This window comes from Oncorhynchus nerka, linkage group LG4 (assembly GCF_034236695.1).
Source record: "Oncorhynchus nerka isolate Pitt River linkage group LG4, Oner_Uvic_2.0, whole genome shotgun sequence".
Classification (NCBI taxonomy): domain Eukaryota; kingdom Metazoa; phylum Chordata; class Actinopteri; order Salmoniformes; family Salmonidae; genus Oncorhynchus; species Oncorhynchus nerka.
Genome location: NC_088399.1, coordinates 99,401,080 through 99,418,579, shown reverse-complemented (window position 1 = coordinate 99,418,579; position 17,500 = coordinate 99,401,080). Strand labels below are relative to the sequence as shown.

The 17,500-nt window shown below is 45.4% G+C and overlaps 1 protein-coding gene across 1 annotated transcript in view; it reads right to left on the bottom strand.

Moving 5' to 3' along the window:
* LOC115127591 (CUB and sushi domain-containing protein 2-like) overlaps nt 1-17,500 on the bottom strand; it is a 967,797-nt gene that overhangs the window by 871,060 nt on the left and 79,237 nt on the right. Inside the window, 1 exon segment of the mRNA XM_065018162.1 lies at nt 16,204-16,420. Within this exon segment, the coding sequence (XP_064874234.1) occupies nt 16,204-16,420 (217 nt within the window).

Below are 17,500 nucleotides of genomic sequence, written 5' to 3'. Positions count from 1 at the left end.
TTCTATTCATTCTATTTACCAGGGTTATAGGTTCTATTCATTCTATTTACCAGGGTTAGAGGTTCTATTCATTCTATTTACCAGTCATATTACCAGGGTTAGAGGTTCTATTCATTCTATTTACCAGTCATATTACCAGGGTTAGAGGTTCTATTCATTCTATTTACCAGTCATAATACCAGGGTTAGAGGTTCTATTCATTCTATTTACCAGGGTTAGAGGTTCTATTCATTCTATTTACCAGTCATAATACCAGGGTTAGAGGTTCTATTCATTATATTTACCAGTCATAATACCAGGGTTAGAGGTTCTATTCATTCTATTTACCAGGGTTATAGGTTCTATTCATTCTATTTACCAGGGTTAGAGGTTCTATTCATTCTATTTACCAGGGTTAGAGGTTCTATTCATTCTATTTACCAGGGTTAGAGGTTCTATTCATTCTATTTACCAGTGTTAGAGGTTCTATTCATTCTATTTACCAGTGTTAGAGGTTCTATTCATTCTATTTACCAGGGTTAGAGGTTCTATTCATTCAATTTACCAGTCATAATACCAGGGTTAGAGGTTCTATTCATTCTATTTACCAGTCATAATACCAGGGTTAGAGGTTCTATTCATTCTATTTACCAGTCATAATACCAGGGTTAGAGGTTCTATTCATTCTATTTACCAGGGTTATAGGTTCTATTCATTCTATTTACCAGGGTTAGAGGTTCTATTCATTCTATTTACCAGTCATATTACCAGGGTTAGAGGTTCTATTCATTCTATTTAACAGTCATAATACCAGGGTTAGAGGTTCTATTCATTATATTTACCAGTCATATTACCAGGGTTAGAGGTTCTATTCATTCTATTTACCAGTCATAATACCAGGGTTAGAGGTTCTATTCATTATATTTACCAGTCATAATACCAGGGTTAGAGGTTCTATTCATTCTATTTACCAGTCATAATACCAGGGTAGGAGGTTCTATTCATTCTATTTACCAGTCATATTACCAGGGTTAGAGGTTCTATTCATTCTATTTACCAGGGTTAGAGGTTCTATTCATTCTATTTACCAGTCATAATACCAGGGTTAGAGGTTCTATTCATTCTATTTACCAGGGTTAGAGGTTCTATTCATTCTATTTACCAGTCATATTACCAGGGTTACAGGTTCTATTCATTATATTTACCAGGGTTAGAGGTTCCATTCATTCTATTTACCAGGGTTAGAGGTTCTATTCATTCTATTTACCAGGGTTAGAGGTTATATTCATTCTATTTACCAGGATTATAGGTTCTATTCATTCTATTTACCAGTCATAATACCAGGGTTAGAGGTTCCATTCATTATATTTACCAGGGTTAGAGGTTCTATTCATTCTATTTACCAGTGTTAGATGTTCTATTCATTCTATTTACCAGGGTTAGAGGTTCTATTCATTCTATTTACCAGGGTTAGAGGTTCTATTCATTCTATTTACCAGGGTTAGAGGTTCTATTCATTCTATTTACCAGTGTTAGAGGTTCTATTCATTCTATTTACCAGTGTTAGAGGTTCTATTCATTCTATTTACCAGGGTTAGAGGTTCTATTCATTCTATTTACCAGTCATAATACCAGGGTTAGAGGTTCTATTCATTCTATTTACCAGTCATATTACCAGGGTTAGAGGTTCCATTCATTCTATTTGCCAGGGTTAGAGGTTCTATTCATTCTATTTACCAGTCATATTACCAGGGTTAGAGGTTCCATTCATTCTATTTGCCAGGGTTAGAGGTTCTATTCATTCTATTTACCATGGTTAGAGGTTCTATTCATTCTATTTACCAGGGTTAGAGGTTCTATTCATTATATTTACCAGGGTTAGAGGTTCTATTCATTCTATTTACCAGTCATAATACCAGGGTTAGAGGTGCCATTCATTCTATTTACCAGTCATAATACCAGGGTTAGAGGTTCTATTCATTCTATTTACCAGTCATATTACCAGGGTTAGAGGTTCCATTCATTCTATTTGCCAGGGTTAGAGGTTCTATTCATTCTATTTACCAGTCATAATACCAGGGTTAGAGGTGCCATTCATTCTATTTACCAGTCATAATACCAGGGTTAGAGGTTCTATTCATTCTATTTACCAGTCATATTACCAGGGTTAGAGGTTATATTCATTCTATTTGCCAGGGTTAGAGGTTCTATTCATTCTATTTACCAGGGTTAGAGGTTCTATTCATTCTATTTACCAGTCATAATACCAGGGTTAGAGGTTCTATTCATTCTATTTACCAGGGTTAGAGGTTATATTCATTCTATTTACCAGGGTTAGAGGTTCTATTCATTCTATTTACCAGGGTTAGAGGTTCTATTCATTCTATTTACCAGGGTTAGAGGTTCTATTCATTCTATTTACCAGTCATAATACCAGGGTTAGAGGTTCTATTCATTCTATTTACCAGGGTTAGAGGTTCTATTCATTCTATTTACCAGGGTTAGAGGTTCTATTCATTCTATTTACCAGGGTTAGAGGTTCTATTCATTCTATTTACCAGGGTTAGAGGTTCTATTCATTCTATTTACCAGGGTTAGAGGTTCTATTCATTCTATTTACCAGGGTTAGAGGTTCTATTCATTCTATTTACCAGTGTTAGAGGTTCCAAGCCTGTTCTATTAATTGTAATACACATTATGAGACGTGTTTTTCAGGCATTAAGTTTATGTTTTCAAAATGCTTCCAGCTGCAAAGTGATGTTTGACCGCTGATGAAGTCCTCCTTCCGTTGCCGTTGTTTCCTGTTTGAGATGCATTAGCAAGTCTCTGTACGCTGGACACGTGTGACAAATAAGATACATAACGAATATGCTGTACACACACGCCAATTTAATTACACTCAATTATGCAATTTAACTTATCGACCGATAAGCATGACCAGTCAAATGTATCTACATCAATGAAAAGGAAAAATAAAAAACATTATTTCGCAATGGGATTTTTTTCTTCTCCTAGACTATTACCGGCTAATGGAAATTCTGTTCTTCCACTTTACATAGGGAATAGGTTTTTTATTTGGGGCGTAGCCTCTCTGACTCATACTGACACAGTTCCTTTACTGTAAATTAATGTATTAACAAGGAACTGGACAGGGGAGGGAACAAGGAAGTGGACAGGGGAGGGAACAAGGAAGTGGACAGGGGAGGGAACAAGGAAGTGGACAGGGGAGGGAACAAGGAAGTGGACAGGGGAGGGAACAAGGAAGTGGACACCGGATGGAACAAGGAAGTGGACAGGGAGGGAACAAGGAAGTGGAAAGTGGAGGGAACAAGGAACTGGAAAGGGGAGGGAACAAGGAACTGGACAGGGAGGGAACAAGGAACTGGAAAGGGGAGGGAACAAGGAACTGGACAGGGAGGGAACAAGGAACTGGAAAGGGGAGGGAACAAGGAACTGGACAGGGAGGGAACAAGGAACTGGAAAGGGGAGGGAACAAGGAACTGGACAGGGGAAGGAACAAGGAAGTGGACAGGGAGGGAACAAGGAAGTGGACACCGGATGGAACAAGGAACTGGAAAGGGGAGGGAACAAGGAAGTGGACAGGGGAGGGAACAAGGAAGTGGGCAGGGGAGGGAACAAGGAAGTGGACAGGGGAGGGAACAAGGAAGTGGACAGGGGAGGGAACAAGGAAGTGGACAGGGGAGGGAACAAGGAAGTGGAGAGGGGAGGGAACAAGGAAGTGGACACCGGATGGAACAAGGAACTGGACAGGGGAGGGAACAAGAAAGTGGACAGGGAGGGAACAAGGAAGTGGACACGGGAGGGAACAAGGAAGTGGACACGGGAGGGAACAAGGAACTGGGCAGGGGAAGGAACAAGGAACTGGACAGGGTAGGGAACGAGGAACTGGACAGGGGAGGGAACAAGGAAGTGGAGAGGGGAGGGAACAAGGAAGTGGACAGGGGAGGGAACAAGGAAGTGGAGAGGGGAGGGAACAAGAAACTGGACAGAGGGGGGAACAAGGAAGTGGACAGGGGAGGGAACAAGGAACTGGACAGCGGAGGGAACAAGGAAGTGGACAGGGGAGGGAACAAGGAAGTGGACAGGGGAGGGAACAAGGAAGTGGACACCGGATGGAACAAGGAAGTGAACAGGGGAAGGAACAAGGAAGTGGACAGGGGAGGGAACAAGGAACTGGACAAGGGAGGGAACAAGGAAGTGGACAGGGAGGGAACAAGGAACTGGAAAGGGGAGGGAACAAGGAACTGGAAAGGGGAGTGAACAAGGAACTGGAAAGGGGAGGGAACAAGGAACTGGACAGGGGAGGGAACAAGGAAGTGGACAGGGGAGGGAACAAGGAACTGGAAAGGGGAGGGAACAAGGAACTGGAAAGGGGAGGGAACGAGGAAGTGGACATGGGAGGGAACAAGGAAGTGGACAGGGAGGGAACAAGGAAGTGGACAGGGGAGGGAACAAGGAACTGGACAGGGGAGGGAACAAGGAACTGGAAAGGGGAGGGAACAAGGAACTGGAAAGGGGAGGGAACAAGGAAGTGGACAGGGGAGCGAACAAGGAAGTGGAGAGGGGAGGGAACAAGGAAGTGGACACCGAATGGAACAAGGAACTGTAAAGGGGAGGGACCAAGGAAGTGGACAGGGGAGGGAACAAGGAAGTGGACAGGGGAGGGAACAAGGAACTGGACATGGGAGGGAACAAGGAAGTGGAGAGGGGAGGGAACAAGGAACTGGACGGGGGAGGGAACAAGGAAGTGGACAGGGGAGGGAACAAGGAACTGGACAGGGGAGGGAACAAGGAAGTGGACATGGGAGGGAACAAGGAAGTGGAGAGGGGAGGGAACAAGGAAGTGGACAGGGGAGGGAACAAGGAACTGGACATGGGAGGGAACAAGGAAGTGGAGAGGGGAGGGAACAAGGAACTGGACGGGGGGGGAGGGGAAGGAGGGAACAAGGAAGTGGACAGGGGAACAGGGAACAAGGAACTGGACAGGGGAGGGAACAAGGAAGTGGACATGGGAGGGAACAAGGAAGTGGAGAGGGAGGGAACAAGGAAGTGGACAGGGGAGGGAACAAGGAACTGGAAAGGGGAGGGAACAAGGAAGTGGACACCGGATGAAACAAGGAACTGGACAGGGGAGGGAACAAGGAAGTGGACAGGGGAGGGAACAAGGAAGTGGACACCGGATGGAACAAGGAACTGGACAGGGGAGGGAACAAGGAAGTGGACAGGGGAGGGAACAAGGAAGTGGACAGGGGAGGGAACAAGGAAGTGGGCAGGGGAGGGAACAAGGGGAAGTGGACAGGGGAGGGAACAAGGAAGTGGAGAGGGGAGGGAACAAGGAAGTGGACAGGGGAGGGAACAATGAAGTGGAGAGGGGAGGGAACAAGGAAGTGGACACCGGATGAAACAAGGAACTGGACAGGGGAGGGAACAAGGAACTGGACAGGGGAGGGAACAAGGAAGTGGGCAGGGGAGGGAACAAGGAAGTGGACAGGGGAGGGAACAAGGAAGTGGACAGGGAGGGAACAAGGAAGTGGACAGGGGAGGGAACAAGGAAGTGGACAGGGGAGGGAACAAGGAAGTGGACAGGGGAGGGAACAAGGAAGTGGACAGGGGAGGGAACAAGGAAGTGGAGAGGGGAGGGAACAAGGAAGTGGACAGGGGAGGGAACAAGGAAGTGGACAGGGGAGGGAACAAGGAAGTGGAGAGGGGAGGGAACAAGGAAGTGGACAGGGGAGGGAACAAGGAAGTGGAGAGGGGAGGGAACAAGGAAGTGGAGAGGGGAGGGGGGGTACCACGGCTAAGGGCTGCTCTTAGGCAAGATGCAAAGCGGACACAGCCCTTAGCCGTGGTATATTGGTCATATACCACAAACCCCAGAGGTGCCTTATTGCAGTAAAAATATTTTTGATAATAGTGATATTTGGTCTGATATACCATGGCATCCAATCAGCATTCAGGGCTCGAACCACCTCGTTTATAAATAATTCTATGAAATGGTTAATCAAAGGGTTCTCCTTCGGACTCCCGAAAGTTTCTAGATTTAACCTTTTTTTCCCGAAGTAGACAGAGAGAGCTAATGGAAAATAATTAATGATTGAAATCTTTAGATAGTCAAGAGAGAGTACAAGATGTCAGAGGGAGGGATGATGTGGTAGAAATCAAAGGACAGGAAGTAAGAGAAAAGAGAGATCATTGATTAAGCCAGTAGAGAGGTAGTATGAATCTGTGAATGGAAAGCAGAGGGAGAAGGGAGTAAAGACAGTGATGCATTGAACCTGTGTGCTGCTTTGATGGAAGGAGAGTGCAGCTCAACAAAGGGAGACAGAGTGAGAGAGAGACAGACAGACAGAGACAGAGACAGAGACAGAGAGAGAGATAGACAGAGACAGAGACAGAGAGAGAGAGAGAGAGAGAGAGAGACAGAGACAGAGACAGAGAGAGAGAGAGAGAGAGAGAGAGAGAGAGAGAGAGAGAGAGAGACAGAGACAGAGACAGAGACAGAGAGAGATAGACAGAGAGAGATACACAGAGAGAGAGAGAGAGAGAGAGAGAGAGAGAGAGAGAGAGAGACACACACAAAGAGAGAGAGAGAGACAGAGAGATAAAGAGATAGGGACACACAAAGAGAGAGACAGACAGACAGAGACAGAGACAGAGACAGAGAGAGAGATAGACAGAGACAGAGACAGAGAGAGAGAGAGAGAGAGAGAGAGAGAGAGAGAGAGAGAGAGAGAGAGAGACACACAAAGAGAGAGACAGAGAGATAAAGAGATAGGGACACACAAAGAGAGAGACAGAGAGATAAAGAGAGAGAGAGAGAGAGAGAGAGACACACACAAAGAGAGAGAGAGAGAGACAGAGAGATAAAGAGATAGGGACACACAAAGAGAGAGACAGACAGACAGAGACAGAGACAGAGACAGAGAGAGAGATAGACAGAGACAGAGACAGAGAGAGAGAGAGAGAGAGAGAGAGAGAGAGAGAGAGAGAGAGAGACACACAAAGAGAGAGACAGAGAGATAAAGAGATAGGGACACACAAAGAGAGAGACAGAGAAAGAGAGACCTGCTTATACATGTTCTTCATGCAGAACACTGACTGATAAGCATGAGTTGTTCTTCTCACTTTATAAATTGTCTTCTTTGAGAGGCACAGAGAGAACTCTACAGGAGCTTAGTGTTCAACACGACACACACCACTCTACGGGAGCTTAGTGTTCAACACGACACACACCACTCTACGGGAGCTTAGTGTTCAACACGACACACACCACTCTACGGGAGCTTAGTGTTCAACACAACACACACCACTCTACGGGAGCTTAGTGTTCAACACAACACACACCACTCTACAGGAGCTTAGTGTTCAACACGACACACACCAGTCTACAGGAGCTTAGTGTTCAACACAACACACACCAGTCTACAGGAGCTTAGTGTTCAACACGACACACACCAGTCTACAGGAGCTTAGTGTTCAACACGACACACACCACTCTACAGGAGCTTAGTGTTCAACTCTACAGGAGCTTAGTGTTCAACTCTACAGGAGCTTAGTGTTCAACTCTACGGGAGCTTAGTGTTCAACACAACACATACCAGTCTACGGGAGCTTAGTGTTCAACTCTACGGGAGCTTAGTGTTCAACTCTACGGGAGCTTAGTGTTCAACTCTATGGGAGATTAGTGTTCAACACGACACACACCAGTCTACGGGAGCTTAGTGTTCAACACGATACACACCACTCAACAGGAGCTTAGGGTTCAACACGATACACACCAGTCTACGGGAGCTTAGTGTTCAACACGACACACACCAGTCTACAGGAGCTTAGTGTTCAACACGATACACACCACTCTATGGGAGCTTAGTGTTCAACTCTACAGGAGCTTAGTGTTCAACTCTATGGGAGCTTAGTGTTCAACACGACACACACCAGTCTACCGGAGCTTAGTGTTCAATACAACACACACCAGTCTACGGGAGCTTAATGTTCAACACGATACACACCAGTCTACGGGAGCTTAGTGTTCAACACGATACACACCAGTCTACGGGAGCTTAATGTTCAACACGATACACACCAGTCTACGGGAGCTTAGTGTTCAACACGATACACACCAGTCTACGGGAGCTTAGTGTTCAACAAAATGCACACCACTCTACGGGAGCTTAGTGTTCAACTCTACGGGAGCTTAGTGTTCAACTCTATGGGAGCTTAGTGTTCAACACGACACACACCAGTTTACGGGAGCTTAGTGTTGAACACAACGCACACCAGTCAACGGGAACTTAGTGTTCAACACGATACACACCACTCTACAGGAGCTTAGTGTTCAACTCTACAGGAGCTTAGTGTTCAACTCTACAGGAGCTTAGTGTTCAACTCTACGGGAGCTTAGTGTTCAACACAACACACACCAGTCTACGGGAGCTTAGTGTTCAACTCTACGGGAGATTAGTGTTCAACTCTATGGGAGCTTAGTGTTCAACACGACACACACCAGTCTACGGGAGCTTAGTGTTCAAAACGATACACACCACTCTACGGGAGCTTAGTGTTCAACTCTACGGGAGCTTAGTGTTCAACTCTACGGGAGCGTAGTGTTCAAATCTATGGGAGATTAGTGTTCAACACGACACACACCAGTCTACGGGAGCTTAGTGTTCAACACCGATACACACCACTCTACAGGAGCTTAGGGTTCAACACGATACACACCAGTCTACGGGAGCTTTGTGTTCAACACGATACACACCAGTCTACCGGAGCTTAGTGTTCAACACAACACACACCAGTCTACGGGAGCTTAGTGTTCAACACGATACACACCAGTCTACGGGAGCTTAGTGTTCAACACGATACACACCAGTCTACGGGAGCTTAGTGTTCAACACAACACACACCACTCTACAGTGGGGGAGGGAGTCAGAGCAGGATATGAGACAAGAGGAAAGGGGAGGAGAGGGGAGGAGAGGGGAGACAGGGAGGGAATGGTGTCAAGTTGTTGTGAGTGTTGAACACTATGTTCCTGTAGAGTGGTGTGTATTGTGTTGATGGTTTTCCTTCTGGAAGGTTCTCCCAACTCCACAGAAGAACTCTTGAGCTCTGTTAGAGTGACCATCGTGTACTTGTTCACCTCCAATTACTCAGTTTGGCCGAGCGGCCAGCTCCAGGAAGAGTCTTGGTGGTTCCAAACTTCTTCCATATTAAGAATGATGGAGGCCACTGTGTTCTTGGGGACCTTCAATGCTGCAGAAATTTTTTGGTACCCTTCCCCACATCTGCGCCTCGACACGATCCTGTCGGCGCTCTACGGACAATTACTTCAACCTCGTGATTGTGTTTTTGCTCTGACATGCACTGGTAACTGTGGGACCTTATATAGACAGGTGTGTGCCTTTCCAAATCATGTCCAATCAATTTAATTTACCACCAAGTGGACTCGAATCAAGTTGTAGAAACATCTCAAGGATGATCAACGGAAACAGGATGCACCTGATCTCAATTTCAAGTCTCATAGCAAATAGTCTGAATACTTATGTAAATAAAATAAAAAAATAAAAACGTTTTCACTTTGTCATTAGGAGGTATTCTGTGTGAATTGATGAGGACATTTAAAAAATAATAATCTATGTTTGAATAAGGCTGTAAATGTAACAAAACTGAAAAAAATGAACGGGCCTAAAATACTATCTGAAGGCACTAGGCAATGGACCTCATGATATTATCACGATTCTTAGGTGCCAATATGATGTGTGATGCTATTCTAACGAATGTATGATGCTATTCTAACGATGCTATTCTAACGATGCTATTCTAACGATGCTATTCTAACGATGCTATTCTAACGCGATGCTATTCTAACGATGCTATTCTAACGAATGTATGATGCTATTCTAACGATGCTATTCTAACGAATGTATGATGCTATTCTAACGATGCTATTCTAACGAATGTATGATGCTATTCTAACGATGCTATTCTAACGATGCTATTCTAACGATGCTATTCTAATGATGCTATTCTAACGATGCTATTCTAACGATGCTATTCTAACGATGCTATTCTAACGATGCTATTCTAACGATGCTATTCTAACGAATGTATGATGCTATTCTAACGATGCTATTCTAATGATGCTATTCTAACGATGCTATTCTAACGATGCTATTCTAACGAATGTATGATGCTATTCTAACGATGCTATTCTAACGATGCTATTCTAACGATGCTATTCTAACGAATGTATGATGCTATTCTAACGATGCTATTCTAACGATGCTATTCTAACGAATGTATGATGCTATTCTAACGATGCTATTCTAACGATGCTATTCTAACGAATGTATGATGCTATTCTAACGATGCTATTCTAACGAATGTATGATGCTATTCTAACGATGCTATTCTAACGAATGTATGATGCTATTCTAACGATGCTATTCTAACGATGCTATTCTAACGATGCTATTCTAATGATGCTATTCTAATGATGCTATTCTAACGATGCTATTCTAACCAATGTGTGATGCTATTCTAACGATGCTATTCTAACAATTCTATATGTATTGGCATATCAATATCCGGATTTCATTGCGATGTGATGTTCCAAACGCTAGATGTTTGGCCTTCTAGGCAGCGCTCCTCTGTCCAGTGTCTGTGTTCTTTTTGCCCATCTTAAACTTGTATTTTTATTGGCCAGTCTGAGATGTGGCTTTTACTTTGCAACTCTGCCTAGAAGGCCAGCATCCCGGAGTCGCCTCTTCACTTGGCAATTTCTCACATGGAATAGCCTTCATTTTTCAGAACAAGAATAGACTGACGAGCTTCAGAAGAAATGTCTTTGTTTCTAGTCGTTTTGAGCCTGTAATAGAACCCACAAATGCTGATGCTCCAGATACTCAACTAGTCTAAAGAAGGCCAGTTTTATTGCTTCTTTAACAGTTTTCAGCTGTGCTAACACAATTGTAAAAGGGTTTTCTAATGATCAATGAGCCTTTTAAAATGATAAACTTGGATTAGCTAACACAACGTGCTATTGGAACACAGGAGTGATGGTTGCTGATAATGGGCCTCTATAAGCCTATGTAGATATTCCATTGGAACACAGGAGTGATGGTTGCTGATAATGGGCCTCTATAAGCCTATGTAGATATTCCATTGGAACACAGGAGTGATGGTTGCTGATAATGGGCCTCTATAAGCCTATGTAGATATTCCATTGGAACACAGGAGTGATGGTTGCTGATAATGGGCCTCTATAAGCCTATGTAGATATTCCATTCCATTCCATAAAAAAAAATCTGCCTTTTCCAGTTACAATACTAATTTACAACATTAACAATGTATTTCTGATCAATTTTATGCTATTTTGATGGACAAAAAAAATGAGCTTTTCTTTTAAAAAAACAAGGACATTTCTAAGTGACCCCAAACTTTTGTCTGTCTGTTGCAGAGAGAACATGAGAACATTTGTTTTGATGAGGGAAATAAAAGAGCTGACAACATGGAGAACAAGGATGGAAACGACTGCAGTTTTGGCGCAGGTACAGCCGGATAGTGCTTTGGGACTCTACCCAAAGAAGGGAAGGAAACGACCGCAGTTTTGGCGCAGGTACAGCCGGCTAGTGCTTTGAGACGCTACCTAAAGAAGGGAAGGAAACGACCACAGTTTTGGCGCAGGTACAGCCGGCTAGTGCTTTGGGACGCTACCTAAAGAAGGGAAGGAAACGACCGCCGTTTTGGCGCAGGTACAGCCGGCTAGTGCTTTGGGACGCTAACTAAAGAAGGAAAAACATTTTTAAAATGTATATAATATTGTCCTAAAAAAATATTGATATGTAACTGTTTTGATTTTGTTCCCCCATCACAATATATACGGTATATTTTCATTACATTTAATATTAAATCTACTATTGTTATTGTTGTCGCTCTTGTTTGGCTTCATTGTCATTAAATCATAGTGAATTGATACAGAAAAAAGAGAAGAGAGAGCGAGAGAGAGATGAGGGAGACGAGGGAGAGATGAGGGAGACGAGGGAGAGATGAGGGAGACGAGGGAGAGATGAGGGAGACGAGGGAGAGATGAGGGAGAGAGAGAGAGATGAGGGAGACGAGGGAGAGATGAGGGAGACGAGGGAGAGATGAGGGAGACGAGGGAGAGATGAGGGGGAGAGAGAGAGAGATGAGGGAGACGAGGGAGAGATGAGGGAGACGAGGGAGAGATGAGGGAGACGAGGGAGAGATGAGGGAGAGATGAGGGAGAGAGAGAGAGAGAGAGAGAGATGAGGGAGACGAGGGAGAGATGAGGGAGAGAGAGAGAGATGAGGGAGACGAGGGAGAGATGAGGGAGAGAGAGAGAGAGATGAGGGAGACGAGGGAGAGGGAGAGAGAGAGAGAGAGAGATGAGGGAGACGAGGGAGAGGGAGAGAGAGAGAGAAAGAGCAAGGGAGCGAGATAGAGAGCAAGAGAGAGAGAGAGTGAGAGATAGGCGAGAGAGATGAGGGAGAGGGAGAGAGAGAAAGAGCAAGGGAGCGAGATAGAGAGCAAGAGAGAGAGAGTGAGAGATAGGCGAGAGAGACGAGGGAGAGGGAGAGAGAGAGAGAGAGAGATGAGGGAGAGAGAGAAAGAGAGAGAGCGAGAGAGAGACCTGGGAGAGAGAGAGAGAGAGAGACAGAGAGAGAGAGAGAGAGATGAGAAAGAGAGAGAGAGCGAGAGAGATAGAGAGACCTGGGAGAGAGAGAGAAAAGAGAGAGAGCGAGAGAGACCTGGGAGAAAGAGAGAGAGAGAGACAGAGAGAGAGAGAGAGAGAGAGAGAAAGAGAAAGAGACTGGCATGCCACAGAGGGGGGATCAGAAACAAAGAGAAAAAATGAAAGATAAAAACCTCCTCTCTATCTACGTTTGGTGACCACAGAGCCTCTAATGTGTGTACTGCATTCCTGTGTGCGTTTAAAGACCAGCCAGTACAATATCACGCCTGCCAACAGCTAGAAAGGCTTTGGTAAAGGAAGTTCTATCTTAAGATGAGGCCTCTCTCTCTCTCTATATAGGCTTACATAGCATATGTCTAAAAAAACCTCTGAGGTCGTGCCACACCAACCCAATTGAAGTGTTCAGCAATTGAGTAGCTATGAGAGAGGATGTGGAGACAGAACATTTAATCCCTATTCTGACTAGTCCATTTGTACTGTCAATCAACAACACAGACCCTCCAGCTTTCAAACCCTCCCTGACCCAGAATGGACCCGTTTTACAGTTTGGGGCAGTACTCTATAGCACTTAGTGCTACTGCCCACTACATACTGATGTTAGTGCTACTGCATACTGATGTTAGTGCTACTGCCCACTACAGACTGATGTTAGTGCTACTGCCCACTACAGACTGATGTTAGTGCTACTGCCCACTACATACTGATGTTAGTGCTACTGCAGACTGATGTTAGTGCTACTACAGACTGATGTTATTGCTACTGCCCACTACAGACTGATGTTAGTGCTACTGCCCACTACAGACTGATGTTAGTGCTACTGCCCACTACAGACTGATGTTAGTGCTACTGCCCACTACATACTGATGTTAGTGCTACTGCCCACTACATACTGATGTTAGTGCTACTGCAGACTGATGTTAGTGCTACTGCCCACTACAGACAGATGTTAGTGCTACTGCCCACTACATACTGATGTTAGTGCTACTGCAGACTGATGTTAGTGCTACTGCCCACTACAGACTGATGTTAGTGCTACTACATACTGATGTTAGTGCTACTGCCCACTACAGACTGATGTTAGTGCTACTGCCCACTACAGACTGATGTTAGTGTTACTGCAGACTGATGTTAGTGCTACTGCCCACTACAGACTGATGTTAGTGCTACTACAGACTGATGTTAGTGCTACTGCCCACTACAGACTGATGTTAGTGCTACTACATACTGATGTTAGTGCTACTGCCCACTACAGACTGATGTTAGTGCTACTGCCCACTACAGACTGATGTTAGTGCTACTACAGACTGATGTTAGTGCTACTGCCCACTACAGACTGATGTTAGTGCTACTACATACTGATGTTAGTGCTACTGCCCACTACAGACTGATGTTAGTGCTACTGCCCACTACAGACTGATGTTAGTGCTACTGCCCACTACAGACTGATGTTAGTGCTACTGCCCACTACATACTGATGTTAGTGCTACTGCCCACTACATACTGATGTTAGTGCTACTGCAGACTGATGTTAGTGCTACTGCCCACTACAGACAGATGTTAGTGCTACTGCCCACTACATACTGATGTTAGTGCTACTGCAGACTGATGTTAGTGCTACTGCCCACTACAGACTGATGTTAGTGCTACTACATACTGATGTTAGTGCTACTGCCCACTACTGACTGATGTTAGTGCTACTGCCCACTACAGACTGATGTTAGTGCTACTGCAGACTGATGTTAGTGCTACTGCCCACTACAGACTGATGTTAGTGCTACTGATGTTAGTGCTACTGCCCACTACAGACTGATGTTAGTGCTACTGTGACTGATGTTAGTGCTACTGCTGATGTTAGTGCTACTGCCCACTACAGACTGATGTTAGTGCTACTACATACTGATGTTAGTGCTACCCCACTACAGACTGATGTTAGTGCTACTGCCCACTACAGACTGATGTTAGTGCTACTGCCCACTGACTGATGTTAGTGCTACTGCCCACTACATACTGATGTTAGTGCTACTGCCCACTACATACTGATGTTAGTGCTACTGCAGACTGATGTTAGTGCTACTGCCCACTACAGACTGATGTTAGTGCTACTGCCCACTACAGACTGATGTTAGTGCTACTGCCTGATGTTAGTGCTACTGCCCACTACAGACTGATGTTAGTGCTACTACATACTGATGTTAGTGCTACTGCCCACTACAGACTGATGTTAGTGCTACTGCCCACTACAGACTGATGTTAGTGTTACTGCAGACTGATGTTAGTGCTACTGCCCACTACAGACTGATGTTAGTGCTACTACAGACTGATGTTAGTGCTACTGCCCACTACAGACTGATGTTAGTGCTACTACATACTGATGTTAGTGCTACTGCCCACTACAGACTGATGTTAGTGCTACTGCCCACTACAGACTGATGTTAGTGCTACTACAGACTGATGTTAGTGCTACTGCCCACTACAGACTGATGTTAGTGCTACTACATACTGATGTTAGTGCTACTGCCCACTACAGACTGATGTTAGTGCTACTGCCCACTACAGACTGATGTTAGTGCTACTGCCCACTACAGACTGATGTTAGTGCTACTGCCCACTACATACTGATGTTAGTGCTACTGCCCACTACATACTGATGTTAGTGCTACTGCAGACTGATGTTAGTGCTACTGCCCACTACAGACAGATGTTAGTGCTACTGCCCACTACATACTGATGTTAGTGCTACTGCAGACTGATGTTAGTGCTACTGCCCACTACAGACTGATGTTAGTGCTACTACATACTGATGTTAGTGCTACTGCCCACTACAGACTGATGTTAGTGCTACTGCCCACTACAGACTGATGTTAGTGTTACTGCAGACTGATGTTAGTGCTACTGCCCACTACAGACTGATGTTAGTGCTACTACATACTGATGTTAGTGCTACTGCCCACTACAGACTGATGTTAGTGCTACTGCCCACTACAGACTGATGTTAGTGCTACTACAGACTGATGTTAGTGCTACTGCCCACTACAGACTGATGTTAGTGCTACTACATACTGATGTTAGTGCTACTGCCCACTACAGACTGATGTTAGTGCTACTGCCCACTACAGACTGATGTTAGTGCTACTGCCCACTACAGACTGATGTTAGTGCTACTGCCCACTACAGACTGATGTTAGTGCTACTGCCCACTACAGACTGATGTTAGTGCTACTGCCCACTACAGACTGATGTTAGTGCTACTACAGACTGATGTTAATTAGTGCTAATCCAAAGCGCCAGTCTAATCTCTAGTTCCCTACTCTGAACACTGACCTCACTGGGAGATATGATATATCATCACTTTTTTAAATTAACTCACATTGCAGATACTAGTGCCAACTCAATGCAAGGAAGACATTAATCCACCTGGCCAAGGAAAACTCCTGTCTATATTAAGCCCAGCAGTGTTATCCTAAATCATCCACGTTCATCATTCTGACCTGGTCCTAAGGTTCCCCGGGCTGGGCGGACCGTCGTAGACAGACAGCATGTCGAAGTCTTCCTCTAGAGCGAAACCTTGGAACACCAGCTGTATCCTGTTGTGTTCTGCTGCCAGGATCACCCACGTACAGTTGGCATAGTTGGGGTAACCGTACGGGTAGCCAGGGCTCTCTATCGTACCGTTGGGGTTCTGGAGAGTATAACTGCAGTTCTGAGCTGTTGGGGTGGGGAGGGGGGGGGAGGGAGAGGGGGAGAGGGGGGAGAGAGGGTGGGGAGAGAGGGGAAGAGAGGGGAGAGGGGAAGGGAGAGGGTGGGGAGAGGGGGAGGGGAAGGGAGAGGGGGAGAGGGGGAGAGGGGAGGGAGAGGGGGAGGGGGAGGAGAGGGGGAGGGGGGAGGGTGGGGAGAGGGGGAGAGAGGGGAGAGAGGGGAGAGAGGGGTGGGAGAGAGGGGGGGAGAGGGAGGGGAGGGGGAAGGGAGAGGGAAAAAGGATGGAGAAAATGTCGTTAGTAAAGTCGACTCAACGTTTAACATTAGAGAGATATTTGCAGTTGAAATAACAACAAACCGACACCCTGTTTCGGTAAGAAGCTGAGGGATGAGAAACGTAATCACTCTGAACATTCACACACAAGTTAACAAACAGATGTATTACAGTGCATCACTACTACTGCCTTCCTGAAACCGAGAAGTCCTGTCACCCTGAATGCTTTCTCGGTCAGTGGTTTAATCTGTGCTTTTTGTTTTTAGTATGCTGTGTTGCATTACAAACAAGTAAGCTTATAAACACACACACACACACACACACACACACACACACACACATACACACACTGTGACGACCCTCCCACTCTGTCTGCCGTATTCTCTCTTTGTTCTTGTTTTCTTATTAGGATGCCGGTGGGCGGAGTTGGGAGGGTTATTAGGATGCCGGTGGTCGGAGTTGGGAGGGTTATTAGGATGCCGGTGGGCGGAGTTGGGAGGGTTATTAGGATGCCGGTGGGCGGAGTTGGGAGGGTTATTAGGATGCCGGTGGGCGGAGTTGGGAGGGTCGTCAGCTACATGGGGAACACCTGGGCCCGGTGTCTCCCAGGATAAATACACCACTTCCCCATTCATGGAGGAGACTCTCTCCATGCAGACACACCTGGGCCCGGTGTCTCCCAGGATAAACACACCACTTCCCCATTCATGGAGGAGTCTCTCTCCAAGCAGACACACCTGGACCCGGTGTCTCCCAGGATAAATTCACCACTTCCCCATTCATGGAGGAAACTCTTTCCATGCAGACACACCTGG